General features: G+C 49.9%; 1 protein-coding gene across 1 annotated transcript in view; it reads left to right on the forward strand.

Moving 5' to 3' along the window:
- The window catches only part of DLGAP3 (discs, large (Drosophila) homolog-associated protein 3), a 60,624-nt gene extending 45,652 nt beyond the window's left edge, over nucleotides 1–14,972 (forward strand). The window contains exons 10-13 of the mRNA XM_011955362.1: nucleotides 10,292–10,776; nucleotides 11,735–11,826; nucleotides 13,237–13,380; nucleotides 14,116–14,972. Coding sequence (XP_011810752.1) covers nucleotides 10,292–10,776; nucleotides 11,735–11,826; nucleotides 13,237–13,380; nucleotides 14,116–14,334 — 940 coding nt within the window. The 3' untranslated portion in view covers nucleotides 14,335–14,972. The remainder of the gene's footprint in view (nucleotides 1–10,291; nucleotides 10,777–11,734; nucleotides 11,827–13,236; nucleotides 13,381–14,115) is intronic.
- The last annotated feature ends 208 nt before the right edge of the window (nucleotides 14,973–15,180 follow it).

A 15,180-nucleotide genomic window follows, 5' to 3' on the forward strand; every position in this document is an offset into this window, starting at 1 on the left:
TCCTGACCTTGTGATCCGCCCGTCTCGGCCTCCCAAAGTGCTGGGATTACAGGCTTGAGCCACCGCACCCGGCCTCAAATGAATTTTTTTGACAGGGGACTGCCTTTTCATTACAGATTTCTAAATATGCTCCATTGTGGTCATATTATGTATCTGTTATATTTATTCCTTAGAATTTGTTGAGACTTCCTTCATTATATATTTGTATATCATATATCAGGGGTCCCCAAACCCCAGGCGGGGGACTGGTACTTGTCCATGGCCTGTTAGGAACCAGGCACAACAGGAGGTGCACAGCAGGCGAGTGAGCATTACTGCCTCAGCTCCGCCTCCTGGCAGATCTGCGGTAGCATTCGATTCTCATTGGAGCCTGAACCCTATTGTGAACTGTGTATGTGAGGGATCTAGGTTGTGTGCTCCTTATGAGAATCTAATGTTTGATAATCTGTCTCCCATTACCCAGAGATGGGACCATCTAGTTGCAGGAAAACAAGCTCAGAGCTCCTATTGATTCTACATTATGATGAGTTGAATAATTATTTTATTATATATTACAATGTAATAATAATAGAAATAAAATGCCCAATAAATGTAATGTGCTTGAATCATCCCAAAACCATCCCCTACCACGCCCCCCTGCAACTTCTGGAAAAATTGTCTTCTATGAAACCAGTCCGTGGTGCCAAAAAGGTTGGAGACCACTGTCATGTATGGTCAAATTTATAAATTATAATTTTCAAATGTTTATCTCTTTTTTTGTACATTTGATCTACCAGTTCTGAGAGGTGTGTTAAAAATGTCTCACTACGATTGTGGATATGTCATTTTCCCTGGTAACTTTGTTAATTTTTACTTCAGTTTGAGAGTGTGCTGTTTATAAGCATTCAAGCTTGTGATTGTTGTATCTTCTTGGTGGCTTGGCTCTTTTATCATTAAATAGGCTGCTTTTCATCCTTACTAATGGCTTTTGCCTTGAAGTCTTTTTTGCCTGATTTTTATTGCTATGACTGCTTGCTTTTGGTTAATTTTCCAATACATCTTTTTCCATCCTTTTATTTTTGACCTTCCTATATCCTTATGTTTTAGATGTGTTGCTTTTTTTTTTTTAATTTTTATTTTTTTGAGATGAGTCTTGCTTTATCGCCCAGGCTAGAGTGCATTGGCATGATCTCAGCTCACTGCAACCTCGCCTCCCGGGTTCTAGCAATTCTCCTGCCTCAGCCACTGGGTAGCTGGGATTACAGGCATGTGCCACCACACCTGGCTAATTTTTTGTATTTTTAGTAGAGACGGAGTTTCGCCATGTTGATCAGGCTGGTCTTGAACTTCTGACCTTAGGTAATCCACCTGGCTCGGCCTCCCAAAGTGTTGGGATTACAGAAGTGAGCCACCGCGCCTGGCCTATATGTGTTGCTTATAAGCGATATGTAACTAGAGTTTAGACATATTTAATCCATGTATATATTTTTCTTTACTGATTTGAGTTTATTTCTATCATCTCTTTAAAAATTTTCTAGTTGACATGCTTTTTCTTTGCTGTCTCCCTCTCCTACTTTTTATCTTACGTTGAACTGATCAACAGTAAATAGAGTTTACTTTATTTCTCTTCTTCTCTCCACTGGTTTGGAAGTTTACATTTTAGTAGTGATTTCCCTTAAAAATTTAACAGATATACTTAATTTTATATTTTCCTAATAATGTCTAACATTAGTCAGTACTTCTGTCCCTCTTAGGCACAAAACAAGACTTCTGGAACGCTTTAATTTCCTTCTTAATTTTCTCCTCCCATCTTCCATGTTATGTTTATCGAGCAGTTTGATTATACCTCTTTAAAAGTCTGCGAAATCAGCTGCTGTTGTATCTTTTATGCTTTAACAGTTTAGATGTACAAGTGTGTTTCCATAATCTGTGTGTTCACTATTGTTTGTTACTGCCCTCTTCTTCCTCCTGGTTCAGTTTCCTTCATGCTGAAGCATTGCTTGAAATTTTAAAGTTAGTATCTTCCCTTGAGGCTTGACGCTTCTTGTGTTTCACGAGGGTAATACTCATTTGAACCCCACACCCCCACACAAGGAAGCCTTCATATTCTGATTTCCCAGCATTCTCCTTCCAGGCCACATTCCTGCATCCCTGGCATGAGTGTTTCCAGTCCAAGTTTGCAAATGAAACAGACCTTCTTGGCTGCCGGCTTTGTGCACAGGGTCTCTTTCCAGCTCCCCTTGCTGCACAGGTTTGGGGTCTCTCCTCTCATCCTCCTTCAGCATTTTCATCCAGCCTCTAGCATATGTCTGGCCTGAACTCCCTGTGGTTCACTTGGCTTAGACCCTCTGACTATATGGGTTTTGAATTTCCTTCCTGTTTCTGGTACCCTGAAATTTCTCATTCCTACTTTCAAGCCCAGCATTATAGCAAAAACACCTTTTTGATTTCTTAAAACCCAGCATTTCTATGTGTTTAGGGTGTGAGTGGGAGCTTCCTAAGTTAGTTTAGTCTACTCTATTGATCAGTGGTCTGGGTAAGGCTGATAGCAGTGGATGCAGAGAGAAGTGGGCCAATTTGAGCAGTGTTTTGGAGTGAAAGTCAGGGAAGGGCAGGGACAGGCAGAGAACGTGGCCTTCCTTGCTGTCGTATAAGTGGTTGGTGAGGTCTTGATGTGGCGGACTGAGGAGAGGACATGGTGTTGAATAAGCATCTAAAGAACCAAATTGCCTGGGACAGGTGATCACACTGGGAATTCAGAGGGAGTGACAGGTGGGGAGAGGGGAAATCTGGCCCATCTCTTTGGCCAGGCTCCCTGGCCTGTCTGCTTCAGGCATCCTTAGTCATACACCTGCATAGTCCTTTCTGTCCCTTATGTCCCTGGCACTTTAAGTCTGACTCCTCACATACCATGCCCCAACTGGTGCATAAAAGTGAGCCATGAATTCCAGCAGCCTCGCCTGGCCAGCATTCAGGCCTAGCCCGCCGCACACAGCCCAGCCCCATTTTCTTTGACTCTCTTGTCCTTACTGCTGTTTCGCTCATCCCAGTATCTGTTTCTTTCTCTGTGCTTCGGTTTTAAAAATTGCTGGGCAGGAAACATCTCTTCTGCCTTTCAGGATGTTCCCTGCTCACCTCTTGGGTGAGGATTTTGGACTTATTGTCCCTTCTGTCTGGGAATTGTCTGTGAGTCCTTCCAGTTGCCCAGCATCAGTGATCACTTGGCGTAGAATATACGAGGAGGGGGCTGGCACCCCTTCAGTTCTATCTCCACTGCACACACCCCCGCCAAGATTCATCTGTCCATAGATATTTATTGGATCGGTATTATTTGCCAAACACTGTGCTGGGCACTGAGGATGCAAAGGTGAGCAGAACCAGAGACAGCTCCTGCCCGTGCAAAGCTTACCACCAAGTTAATCTGAGAATCTCATTAATGATATAGCCACTGTGCCAGGTGCTGCAAAGGAGAGACATGTGAGCCATGACAGTGTAGACTATGGGGCTTTGAGTCTGCCAGAGGTGTCAGGCATGGCTTCCCTGGGAAGTGACGTTTGCATGGAGATCTGAAGGATGAACAAAAATTAACTGAGTGAAAAATGGAAGATAAGATTCCAGGCAGAAGGAATAGCATATGCTAAGGCCTTGTGGTGAGAGAGAACATACTTAATCAGTTACCAGGCGTGTCTCAACGTGTCCTTACAGCACGTGTTTCCCTAGACCCAGCACACTCTGGGCCATGATAAAAGGATGCATCAAATGCCTTGCTGAATATTAGCAAGTGGCCTTTTGAAGTCATCGAAAATGGGATTTTTGCCTCTAATTCTCTCTAACCATGGGGATCTGCCTGTATCTTCCACCTCTAGATTACCCCCAGAAAGACCTTATCTTAAACTGTAAATTTAGCAAAACCAAAACCAACACCATCAACAGCAAAACCCGCCAAAATAAAGAAACAAAAACCACCAGGATGCCCAGTTAAGTCTGATGATCAGATAAACAATGAGTACATTTTAGTATGTCACATGCAATATTTGGGACATACTTATACTAAAAAAATCTGTCATTTATCTGAAATTCAAATTCAACTGGGAGTCCTATATTTTATCTGACATCCCTACTCATACCTGCTTGTGCCCACTAAGGGCCACCTGGAGAACTCTGTGGAGGAAGACCTGCCTACCCTTCCCTTAACATTATGGTCATTTCTAGCTTTGGGACCTTGGGAAGGGTATATGCTGAAAGAATGGCCCCTTGAGGCCTGGGAAGGAAGCTTCCATCCCCATGAAGTTATATTCCAAGAACAGTCCTGCAAAAGCAACGAGAAGCTGACTGCCCAAAGTCCTGGGCGCAGATGCTGCCTCCATTCCTGAGCCTGCAACTTTAGGACAGTTCCTGACTCACCCTCATGACTCCTCCTGAATCTCCCACCCTAGCCTCCGCTTGGCATCCCTGTCACAGCCCCCGGGCTGGAGTGGTGGGTTCAGTGAGCCCTGCTTGATGATATGTTTAGGCTTTTAGATGCCTTCACACAGGAGCTTCTATAGCAGCTAGTTTGAAGGCTATGCCTAGTTGAAATGACACCGTCCTTCCCCCTCCCTACCCACTACCCCTCCCACCCCTACAGCCTGCTGCCAAATACTCCTGGCAAAACCTCTCGACAACTTCTGGATACTGAGCTTTCCTTGGATACTGTGTCTCTTGGGATAATCCAGCTTCTACCCAGAGGCTTTTATGTTATCCCCCAGAGAATCACAGCAGAAACTCTCCCTGAAGTAGAATCACAGTGGAAACTCTCCCTGAAGTAACCATGATAACAACTTGCAGAATCATCAGGAATGTAATCATTGTCACCTTGGAGAACTCAAAGGGAGGAGGCTTCTGCAGCCGCATTTAAAGGCTTGGGAGAAAATACCGTGAACGCATTGTTACGCATTAATGACAATTCACAGCTGAAGCCAGTTTCTATCCTGTGCTGACAGCTGTTGGTGGACACCACAGCAAATACTGCCAAATCCAAAACTAAATAGCGACATAAGCCCTGAACTTCACTATTCTAAAAATTCATCAGTTATAGTTAGGAGTGGGTTTGACTGTGAGTTCTAGAAAACCCCCAAAAAACAGTGATTTAAATATGATAGAAGTTTATTTCTCTCTTACTTAGAGGAAATCCAGGGAGACTTAGTTGAGGTCTGGTAGGTGCCCCACAGTGTCAGGGCCTGGAGCCTTCTATCTTATTCTTCATCCCCCACCCCACTTAGCACTTCCCTTTGGTCTCATGTTTCAAAATGGCTGCTTGAGGTCCAGCCATCATGTCTGCATTCTGGTGACTGGGAAGGAGGAAGAGACAAGGAAGGGCATACCTCCTCCTTTTAAGGACACTTTCTGGAAGTTGCACATGCCACTTCTACTTTTGTCTCATGGGCTAGAACTTACTCGCATGGCTACATCTAGTTGGTAGGGAGAATGGGAAAGAATCTTTATTCAAAGTAGCCATGCATCCAACATAAAATGGTGGGGTTCTGTTACTAAGGGGGAAGTGGAGAGTGGATCTTAGAAGACAGTTAGTGGTCTCTACCATCCTTCCTCCCTTCCTTCCAACCAACCAACCAACCAACCAACCAGCCAACGTTTCTGTGTGATGAACTGCCCTATTTAGTGAGGAGACACTTATGCAAATAACCAGCAATGATACAATGTGATATGGAGTATAAAAGAGTTTTGTTCAAAGCGCTGTGGGAGAACAGATGGAAATGATCAACAGCAATCATAATAATTAATAACTACAATGCCCTAGCCGGGTTCTCAGTGCTACATTCCGATGATTGTGTTTGTCCAGCTCCCTTTCTTTTCAGTGAGAGCTGCAAACCATTCTACTTCTCTAGAATAGCTAACACAATGGGCAGGCAGGGTGCTGTTCTGAGTTCTTTATGGATATTATCTCACAACAATCTTATGAACTGTTACTATTATCATTCTCATTTACAGATGGGGAAATGAGGCACAAGCCACAGAGCTGGGTTTTGGACCCGGGCAAGGCTCCAGAGCACACGGCCCTAACTGCTCTGTTCTAATGCCCCCCCCTAAAGCTGCTCATTTTCATTCCTTTCCCTACTCCCCAGACATCTCCGGCAGATAACCACCCCCCATCACCCACTTCATTGTGATGACTGGGGTCAACTGGTGGGACTTCTGTCCACTTCCAAGCCAAACCCCAGCTTACTTAGATCTCTTCCCTTGTCTCTTCCACCAGCCCTGCCTTCATTTTAGGAGTCAACCCCCTTAAGCCTCGGTTTTCTGATCTACTAGTAGGGCTGATACTAACACCCATAGAGTGGGACTGTTTGTGAGGACTGAGCGTGTTTATTCATGGAAAGTGCTTCTCCTGGCACATACTAAGTGCTCAGAAGATGTTATTCTTTTTTATCCCCCTTATATCTGGTTCCTTCTCTCCTCTCTCTTCATTCCACTTCTCTTTACAGGTTATGTTAATTTCGTATTCCTGCTGAAAAAAAATGATCACAAATTCAGTGATAGAAAACAATACATATTTATTATCTGGGGTCAGAGTCTCAATGGGGTTTCGAACTGGACTCTGGAAGGCTCTGGGAAGCATCCATTTAGTCACTTTTTCCAGTTTGTAGAGGCTGACTGCACTCCTTCGCTTGCAGCCTGCTTCTGTCTTCAGAGCCAGCAGTGGTGGGCTGTGTCCCCAGGTTGCATTATTCCAACCTTGATTCTGTCGTTCCATCTTCTTCTCTGACTCTTCTGCCTCCCTCTTTCATTTACAAAATGTGATTACACCAGGATAATCCAGGAGAGTCTCCTCTTCTTAGTATCCTTAACTTAATCACATCTGCAAATTCCTTTTTTGCTGTGGAAGGTGACATATTCACAGGTTCTGGGGATTAGGATGTGGATTCATTTGGTGGCTATTATTCTGCCTACAGGTTCTTTCCTCTTGGGATACAGCAAGCAAGAAGCACCCAAAACAAAATATCCCTCTTTAACAGTACATTCTCTTCTGCCTTCCTCCCTTCTCAGCCAGGCTCTTTGAGGGTTGCCTTGACTAGTTTTCTCCACCTCCTGACAACCTGCTGCAGTCTGCATCTGCCCCCACATTCCACCAAACCCACTCTTGCTTGGATCACCCGTGGCTTCCAGATTGCCAAATCCGTGGGCACCTTTCATTCTTAACCGGCTGCGTTTTCCATATTAGCTGCCCATTCCTTCATGAGACCTTTCTGTCCCCTCTCTGCTTTTATGTCACTTTCTGCTGGTTTTCTCAGTCTTCCTTTCCGGCTTAGACTCCTCTATGAGCTGCACCATCTCCACCCACCCCTGAAATGTCCATGTTTCCCCAGGGTTTGGATCTTGGATCCGTTGTTCTTTTCTTGGGTGAGCTTGTCCCACACTGCTTGTTTTAAATGCCACTTGCATAGGGATGAGCACCTCCTGCTTGTGCTGTACACATCTCTGGCTGCTGGCCGGGAGCGTTGGTGAGGACTGTGCTTCCGGTCATCCCATCGGCTCCTCGACTTCCTTGGTCTCCTTTGAGGCAGACATGTGAGAGAGCTCACTGAGGCAGTGACTTGAGAAGCCTGCAGCCTGGGGCACTTGGTGCTTCTGTTCCCGGCAGTATGGCTGTTTCCATACTGTTTCCATCACGATGGAATGGGATCCTCTCAGGACATCTCAGAGGACAGGTGGAAGGCAGCGAACATGGCAGTGCCGAAGGACAGAGCTGTGTTTAGCAGGGGTGACAGGAAAGCACGCAGGCATGGCAGATCATCAGGCACATATTTATTGGAGCAAACCCCTCCATTACCTTTGTGGTTTGCAACAGTTGTAGCTCTGAAGGAGCCACAAGCTAACTAGAGCACAAAGGCACACGAACATTCAAAGCAAGTCAAGGTGCATCCTAACTGCAGTTAGACACACAAGACTCTCACCAGAAAGAACAATCTGCCCGAACGGCAGGGCTGCCTGTGAAGCCAGGAGGGCTGCTGAGGGAGGTGTGGTACTCAGGAGTGGTCTTGGGGGCAGAGGGGGGTGAAACAGGTGAAACAGGACTTAAGCAGGGAATGGACATTTCAGGCAGGGAAATAGCGTGTGCAAAGACTTGGAGTCAACTTGGGGAACAAGGAGAATGTGGGGGAGATGAGGTTGAAGAGGAGGACTGTGTCCAGGGCGTCAGGGCCTCAGATAATGCTGGTACAGGAAGTCTGAACTTTGTCTTGTTGGTAGTAGGGGACTGTGGAAGCGTTTTGAGCAGGGGAATGACTTGGCAGAGCTCAGCTTTAGGAAGACTACTCCAGTCTTGGGTGGACTGGGGAGGGCCCCAGATCTTAAAATATGCAAAATATAATTTTAGAGAGAGGAGCTACCTTGGCAATTACTTATCTATTTCTATAATTGTATATATGTGTGTATTTTTAGATGTATATATGTGTGTATATTTATATCTAATATATATATGTATTTTAAGTACATGCACATACACATTGGATGACCTAGACGGAGGGTGAGTGACAAAGGCACACAGTGACAAAGCCAGCATTAGAACTCAGAGCTAACTCCTGGTCCCATGCTCTTCCTCTGCAGGGTACTCATGGAGGCAGAGGTATCTGAAAGGAGGCCAGTTTAATCATCAGGGCAGATGGTGGTACAAGCCTTGACCAGGGCAGGACAGGGCAGACACCGAGGGGAAGATTGTGTGGGAGGCAATGAGGATATGTTCTCTCTCCTTCTCCCTCTCTGGGTGGGGGTTGGGACCTAGGGCTCGTTGGAGACTGCACATGAGTGCATCTCTCCTTCCTGGGTCCTGCAGCATCCTTCTGGGCCTGGTTTCTATGGCAACAGGCTCCCAGCAGGCAGCCTGCCAGCTGGAGAGAAGTAGGCAGGCAGGCAGGGAGAGAAGGCCTGGGCAGCAAGAGGAAGGCTGAAGTTGCGGGGGTTGGGAGAGTCTCTTGGGGAGGTGGAGGGACCCCTAGAGCTGGCCCCACAATCCCTTCTGACCATGTAGGGGTGGAGGTAGCTCAGGACACACAGGCTTTTCTTTTGTGGTCCTTGAATTTCCAAACCTTGATCTTCTGTTTATCTCCCACCTCCCACATCTCCTGGCTCCCACTTCTTAAAGTATTGCCTGATCCCAACCTCATGCATCTTAAGGGACTGCTGACTTCTTTATAGAAAAGAACTCTGAATTCAGGGAAAAAATGAACAAGGTCAGTTGACTTTCTGGTTTGCATAAGATTTGCATATTATTAACTCAAAGACAAGAAATTTCCAAGCCCTATGTCATTCCTGCAAACAACTTAATATAGCTCCACTGGCACTGACTTACTGTGTCTGGCCAGGCTCTGGGCTGAGCCATCGGGGTCCCTAGAGAAGTTCTCCCAGCTGCAGGCCCACTCCACCCGCAGCTGCTCCAAGGCATTTCTTCCTGTGATGTTCTAGCAGCTGGTGCAGTGCGAAGTGCTTGGACTGTGGAGCCCAGCAGCCCTGAGTCCAAATCCTGGCTCTGCTACTTTGAAGCTGGGTTGACTTGGTTTACTCATCTCTAGGTAGGGCTGAGGACACTCTAGTGCAGCTGGTATAAACTAGCATAGACATAGCATTTGTTAAAATACTGAAATACTTTGGCCAGGCGTGGTGGCTCACGCCTGTAATCCCAGCACTTTGGGAGGCCGAGGTGGGCGGATAACCTGAGGTTGGGAGTTTGAGACTGGCCTGATCAACATGGAGAAACCCTGTCTCTTCCAAAAAGAGACAAAAGGCGCATTCCTGTAATCCAAGTTACTCAGGAGGCTGAAGCAGGAGAATCGCTTGAACCTGGGAGGCAGAGGTTATGGTGAGCCGAGATCGTGCCATTGCACTCCAGCCTGGGCAACAAAAGCAAAACTCCATCTCAAAAAAAAAAAAAAAAAAAATTGAAATACTTCTGCCTTCACTGGTAAAGAGCCACCACCCTGGCTCCTCTGACCCACCCCACAATCTAGCCTCTCCAGGGCACTGCTGCAGCATTTTGGTCTGTGCCTGCTCTGCCTGGCATATGCCAGCATCTGCTCTGTCCATGGACTGAACTGGTTGCTAAATAGTTTGGATATCACCCCTGTCTAGAGGCAGTGCAATAGGTAGGTGTATTATGTACATAGCTGTTGCAAGAACCAATATATTTAAAGTGCATAGGTTAATGTCCATCACTTTGTAGGTTCCCTTCCTCATTCCCTTCTTTTTTTTTGGCTTGGGGTGGGGGTGAGAGCTGGCATGAGCCTGGGCAATGGGGGATGACAGCCACCCCTCTCCCCAGGCGAGCAAGGTTCAAGCGCTCCAACAGTGTGACGGCTGGCGTGCAGGCAGACCTGGAGCTGGAGGGCCTGGCAGGACTGGCCACGGTTGCCACAGAAGACAAGGCCCTGCAGTTTGGACGTTCCTTCCAGAGGCACGCCTCTGAGCCCCAGCCTGGGCCCCGGGCCCCCACTTACTCAGTCTTCCGCACGGTCCACACGCAGGGCCAGTGGGCCTACCGCGAGGGCTACCCACTGCCGTATGAGCCGCCGGCCACCGATGGGTCGCCCGGCCCTGCCCCCGCCCCCACCCCCGGCCCCGGGGCCGGCCGCCGTGACTCCTGGATAGAGCGCGGTTCACGTAGCCTCCCCGACTCAGGCCGCGCGTCCCCCTGCCCACGGGACGGCGAGTGGTTCATCAAGATGCTGCGGGCAGAGGTGGAGAAGCTGGAGCACTGGTGCCAGCAGATGGAGCGTGAGGCGGAGGACTATGAGCTACCCGAGGAGAGTGAGTCACGGCATCGGAATGAGGGGACTCTGGGGACCATGGCCTAGTGTGTGCTCAGGAGACCCTGATGGGGGTGGCTGGGGCTGCAGTGTAACAGGAGGCCCCTTCAGTTTGTGCCTCACTGGTCTGCATTGGAGCCTGGCAGGTCAACATTGGCAGCAAGGCATGCTGGGAGCTCTTGGAAGGGAGCAGGGTGCACACGGTGCAGCTTTAAGAGGCCAGGGGCTGGGACTGCAGACAATGCAGGCCAAAGGGCTGGACCTTCTATGGATGGCTACTAGTCCAAATCACCAAGTTTATGGGGACTAAGATCTGGACTGGTGTGGGGATCCAGGTGGTGGGACCAAGATTACAGAGAGGGAGGCAGTTCACAATGTCAGATCCTGTCTGAGGCATAGATGAGGGAGATTCAGCCAGGGAGACATGGCCCTGGCCCGAGGGAAAGCCTGGCTCTTCCTGTAAGTCAGATCCACTGAGAGACACAGTCTTACTCCAGAATCTCTGAGTTGAGGGGACAGTGACTATGAAGATGTGTTACGTACATTAAATTACTTGGTCATTCTTAAAGAGCCAAGGAGTCTTGCATGCACTGGTGAGTGATGAACAAAGCTTAGCCAATGGGTGGTCACTGAGCTAATGCCCTGGCCAATGCTATAGGCTAGGCTGGGGCTGGTTTCTGTGTGTTTTCTGATATGGGAGGGAGAAAGGATAAAGGAGGATGAGCACTCAAGAAATGTAGGCTGTATGAAGGAGGGAACATCAGGGTCTGAGGATACAGTCTTGGTGTAGTGGAGCAAGAACTTGTTATGAACTTGAGGATAGGATGGGGCTGGGGCTGGAGGAGACTGATGTATAGACAGTGCCAAGCAACCGAGGGGTCAGCGTTCAGGGCAGACTTCCCGGAGTCTGGGGAAGGAGATGCATCATTTCCCTCCCTGAATTTTCTTCTGCTTTCTAGTCCTGGAGAAGATCCGCAGTGCTGTGGGCAGCACACAACTTCTCCTGTCCCAGAAGGTTCAGCAGTTCTTCCGGCTGTGTCAGCAAAGCATGGTGAGTGCCCATAGTAGTAGATCCTACCAGATATATGTGACCCAGACTGTGTGTGTGCTGGAGGTGAGACAGGCAGGTGACCCAGAGTGTGTGTGTACCAGAGGTGAGACCAGGCCTGCATGCCTGCAGGGGTAGCTGTCAATCTTGTGCCTGGAGGTAGGACCAGGTGTTTGTGCACAAGAAGGGAGGGCTGGGTTCTTTCTTGTCCCCCTGTCTCCCAGCCCCCGCCCACTCTCCCAGGCTGAGGTTCCTGGCAGTAAGAGTGGATAGGACTTTCTCTTGTCCTTGTTGTGGGAAGTCAGGGACCCCGAATGGAGGGACTGGCTGACGCCATGGCAGAAGAACATAAATTGTGAAGATTTCATGGACATTTATTCCTCAAATTAATACTTTTATAATTTCTTACACCTGTCTTTACTGCAATCTCTGAACATAAATTCTGAAGATTTCATGGACACTTATCACTTCCCCAGTCAATATTCTTGTGATTTCCTATGCCTGTCTTTAATCTCTTAATCTCGTCATCTTTGTAAGCTGAGGATGTATGTTGCCTAAGGACCTTGTGATGATTGCGTTAACTGCACAAATTGTTTGTAGAGCATATATATTTGAACAATATGAAATCTGGGCACCTTAAGAACAGGATAACAGCGATTTTCAGGGAACAAGGGAGATAACCTTAAAGTCTGGCTACCTGTGGGCCGGGCAGAACAGAGCCGTATTTCTCTTCTTTCAAAAGCAAATAGGAGAAATATTACTGAATTCTTTTTCTCAGCAAGGAACATCCCTGAGAAAGAGAATGCATTCCCAAGGGGAGGTCTCTGAAATGGCTGCTTTGGGAACGTCTGTCTTTTACAGTTGTAGATAAGGGATGAAATAAGCCCCCGTCTCCTGTAGCACTCCCAGGCCTATTAGGATGAGGAAATTCTCGCCTAATAAATTTTGGTCAGATGGGTTGTCTACTCTCAAACCGTGTCTCCTGATAAGATACTATCAATGACAATGCATGCCCAAAACTTTATTAGCAATTTTAATTTCGCCCTGGTCCTGTGATCTCGCCCTGCCTCCATTTGCCTTGTGATATTTTATTACCTTGTGAAGCATGCGACGTCTGTGACCCACACCTTATTCGTACACTCCCTCCCCTTTTGAAAATCACTAATAAAAACTTGCTGGTTTTGTGGCTTGGGGGCATCACAGAAGCTGCCAACATCTGATGTCTCCCCAGACACCCAGCTTTAAAATTTCCCTCTTTTGTACTCTTTCCCTTTGTTTCTCAGACTGGCCAGCACTTAGGGAAAATAGAAAAGAACCCATGAAGAATTATCCGTGGCAGGTTCCCGGGATAGTCCTGCCTGGGGCTCAGACCTCCCTGACCAATCACTTTCCCTCTGTCTTCCTCTGCTGCAGGATCCCACTGCGTTCCCTGTGCCCACCTTCCAGGACCTGGCGGGTTTCTGGGACCTCCTACAGCTCTCCATCGAGGATGTGACCCTCAAGTTCCTGGAGCTACAGCAACTCAAGGCCAACAGCTGGAAACTCCTGGAGCCTAAGGTGGGGCTGGGGTCCCTTCAGGCAAAGAGGCCAGACTCTGGGAAATTCCCCTCCCCAGAGAGGTGAGGGTGGGATGAACAAGGGGGCAGGGGAAGGGACCCATAGGCAGCAAGGGCAGCCTTGGACAGGTGATAGGTGACCATCCCCTTCCAGAGTGACCATGCTCGTGGCCACTGCCATCTGCTTGGCCCCGGTGCTCATCAGTGCTTGAGCTGCCAGAACCCCCCAAGGCTTCCTCAGCGCGGGGGAGCGGGGGGCAGGGAGTGGCGGCTGCAGCTGGAGGGAGCAAAAGGCAAAAGTAGACCTTACAGAAGGACGGGCCTAGGCATCCAGGGCAGAGCCTTGAGAGTCCCCTCAGCCGCCAGGTCGCTGGACCTTGCCTGCGATGAGGGCCAGAGGCCTGGTATGTGCACCCTCATTGAGGAGCCTGGGTCGGGAACTCCCTCCTCCGGGTCAGGAGCCCGAATGAAAACCCGGTTCTGATGCGAGCTGTTGAGAATGGCGCCACCAGGGGGCGCTCGAACGCGCCGCGCTTTGGTGGAAAATGTGGGGATTTGACCGTGTCGGAACAGGAGCAGGTGGGGCTTCAGGTCATGGGATCCGTGGCGGATTCTGAGCGCCATCGCGTTCGGAGCCACGCGGTCGTCAGCGCTCCGCGCGCGGGGGTGCGGGGGCAGGCACTGGGGTGTTGGAATAGTTGGGCGCCCCAGCTCAGCGCTGTCCTCTGCTCCGCAGGAGGAGAAGAAGGTCCCTCCGCCGATACCAAAGAAGCCCCTGCGGGGCCGGGGCGTGCCGGTGAAGGAGCGCTCCCTGGACTCCGTGGACCGGCAGCGGCAGGAAGCGCGCAAGCGGCTCCTGGCGGCCAAGCGCGCCGCTTCCTTCCGCCACAGCTCGGCCACCGAGAGCGCCGACAGCATCGAGATCTACATCCCCGAGGCCCAGACCAGGCTGTGACCGGTCTGGCCCGCCCAGCCCGGCCTGGGCCCGCGGTTCTCCACCCGTACTGTACACCCAGCGTCGAGGTCACTGTGAACGCGGGCCGCCCCGTGCGCCCGCCCCACCGGCACCGCACGCCCCAGCCCCCGGGCCCGTCACACTCTCGTGGGTTTTTTACCTTCCTGATCCCACGCGAAGGCGCCCGGGCTGGGCAGGGGGCCGTGCCTCTCCGCCCTGCGCCCCTCACCTGGATCCCCCGCCCACCTGGTCCGACGCTTTGTCCCCACCTCCTTTCAATGGGCACCATCTCTGCCATTCTTTCCCCCCACGGGCCAGGCCGGGCCAGGCCCCATATCTGGGCTCTGCGTCCCCTCCCCCCACCCCGCGGGGCTGGGCTTCGTGGGGATCAAGCTTCGTGGCTTTTTATGAAGAATCCCGAGCCCCGCCTAGGAGCCCGCCCCACCCTCCCAGGGGCTCCATCCTCAGCCCTCTGCCCACTGGGCCCAGGGACCACAGTGGCTGGACCAACCCAGGACCAGGGCGCCTGGGCCTCTCCCCTTTCCCAGCGGCTGGGGAGGGGAGATGGGGGCTTCCCCTCACCACACCTGTGGCTGTTCCCACATCCCCTTGAGTATCCCAGGAAAAATAAAACGGCAGAACTGCACTCGAGCCAGCTGCTCTCTCCAGAAGAGGCCACCTCCGTCCCGTGTGTGGGAGGACGGGGGTGAAGGGAGAAGGGGCCGGGAGCCCACTCTCTTGGTTTGGAGACAGCAGGGGTGTTGCCTGAGCTCCTCCCAGGGATGGGCCGGCTGGTGGAAAGGAGATTCGGCCCCCTGATGCCCACAGTAAGGACCTGGACCCTCC

This window comes from Colobus angolensis, unplaced genomic scaffold, assembly GCF_000951035.1.
Source record: "Colobus angolensis palliatus isolate OR3802 unplaced genomic scaffold, Cang.pa_1.0 Scaffold4, whole genome shotgun sequence".
In the NCBI taxonomy this organism is placed as follows: domain Eukaryota; kingdom Metazoa; phylum Chordata; class Mammalia; order Primates; family Cercopithecidae; genus Colobus; species Colobus angolensis.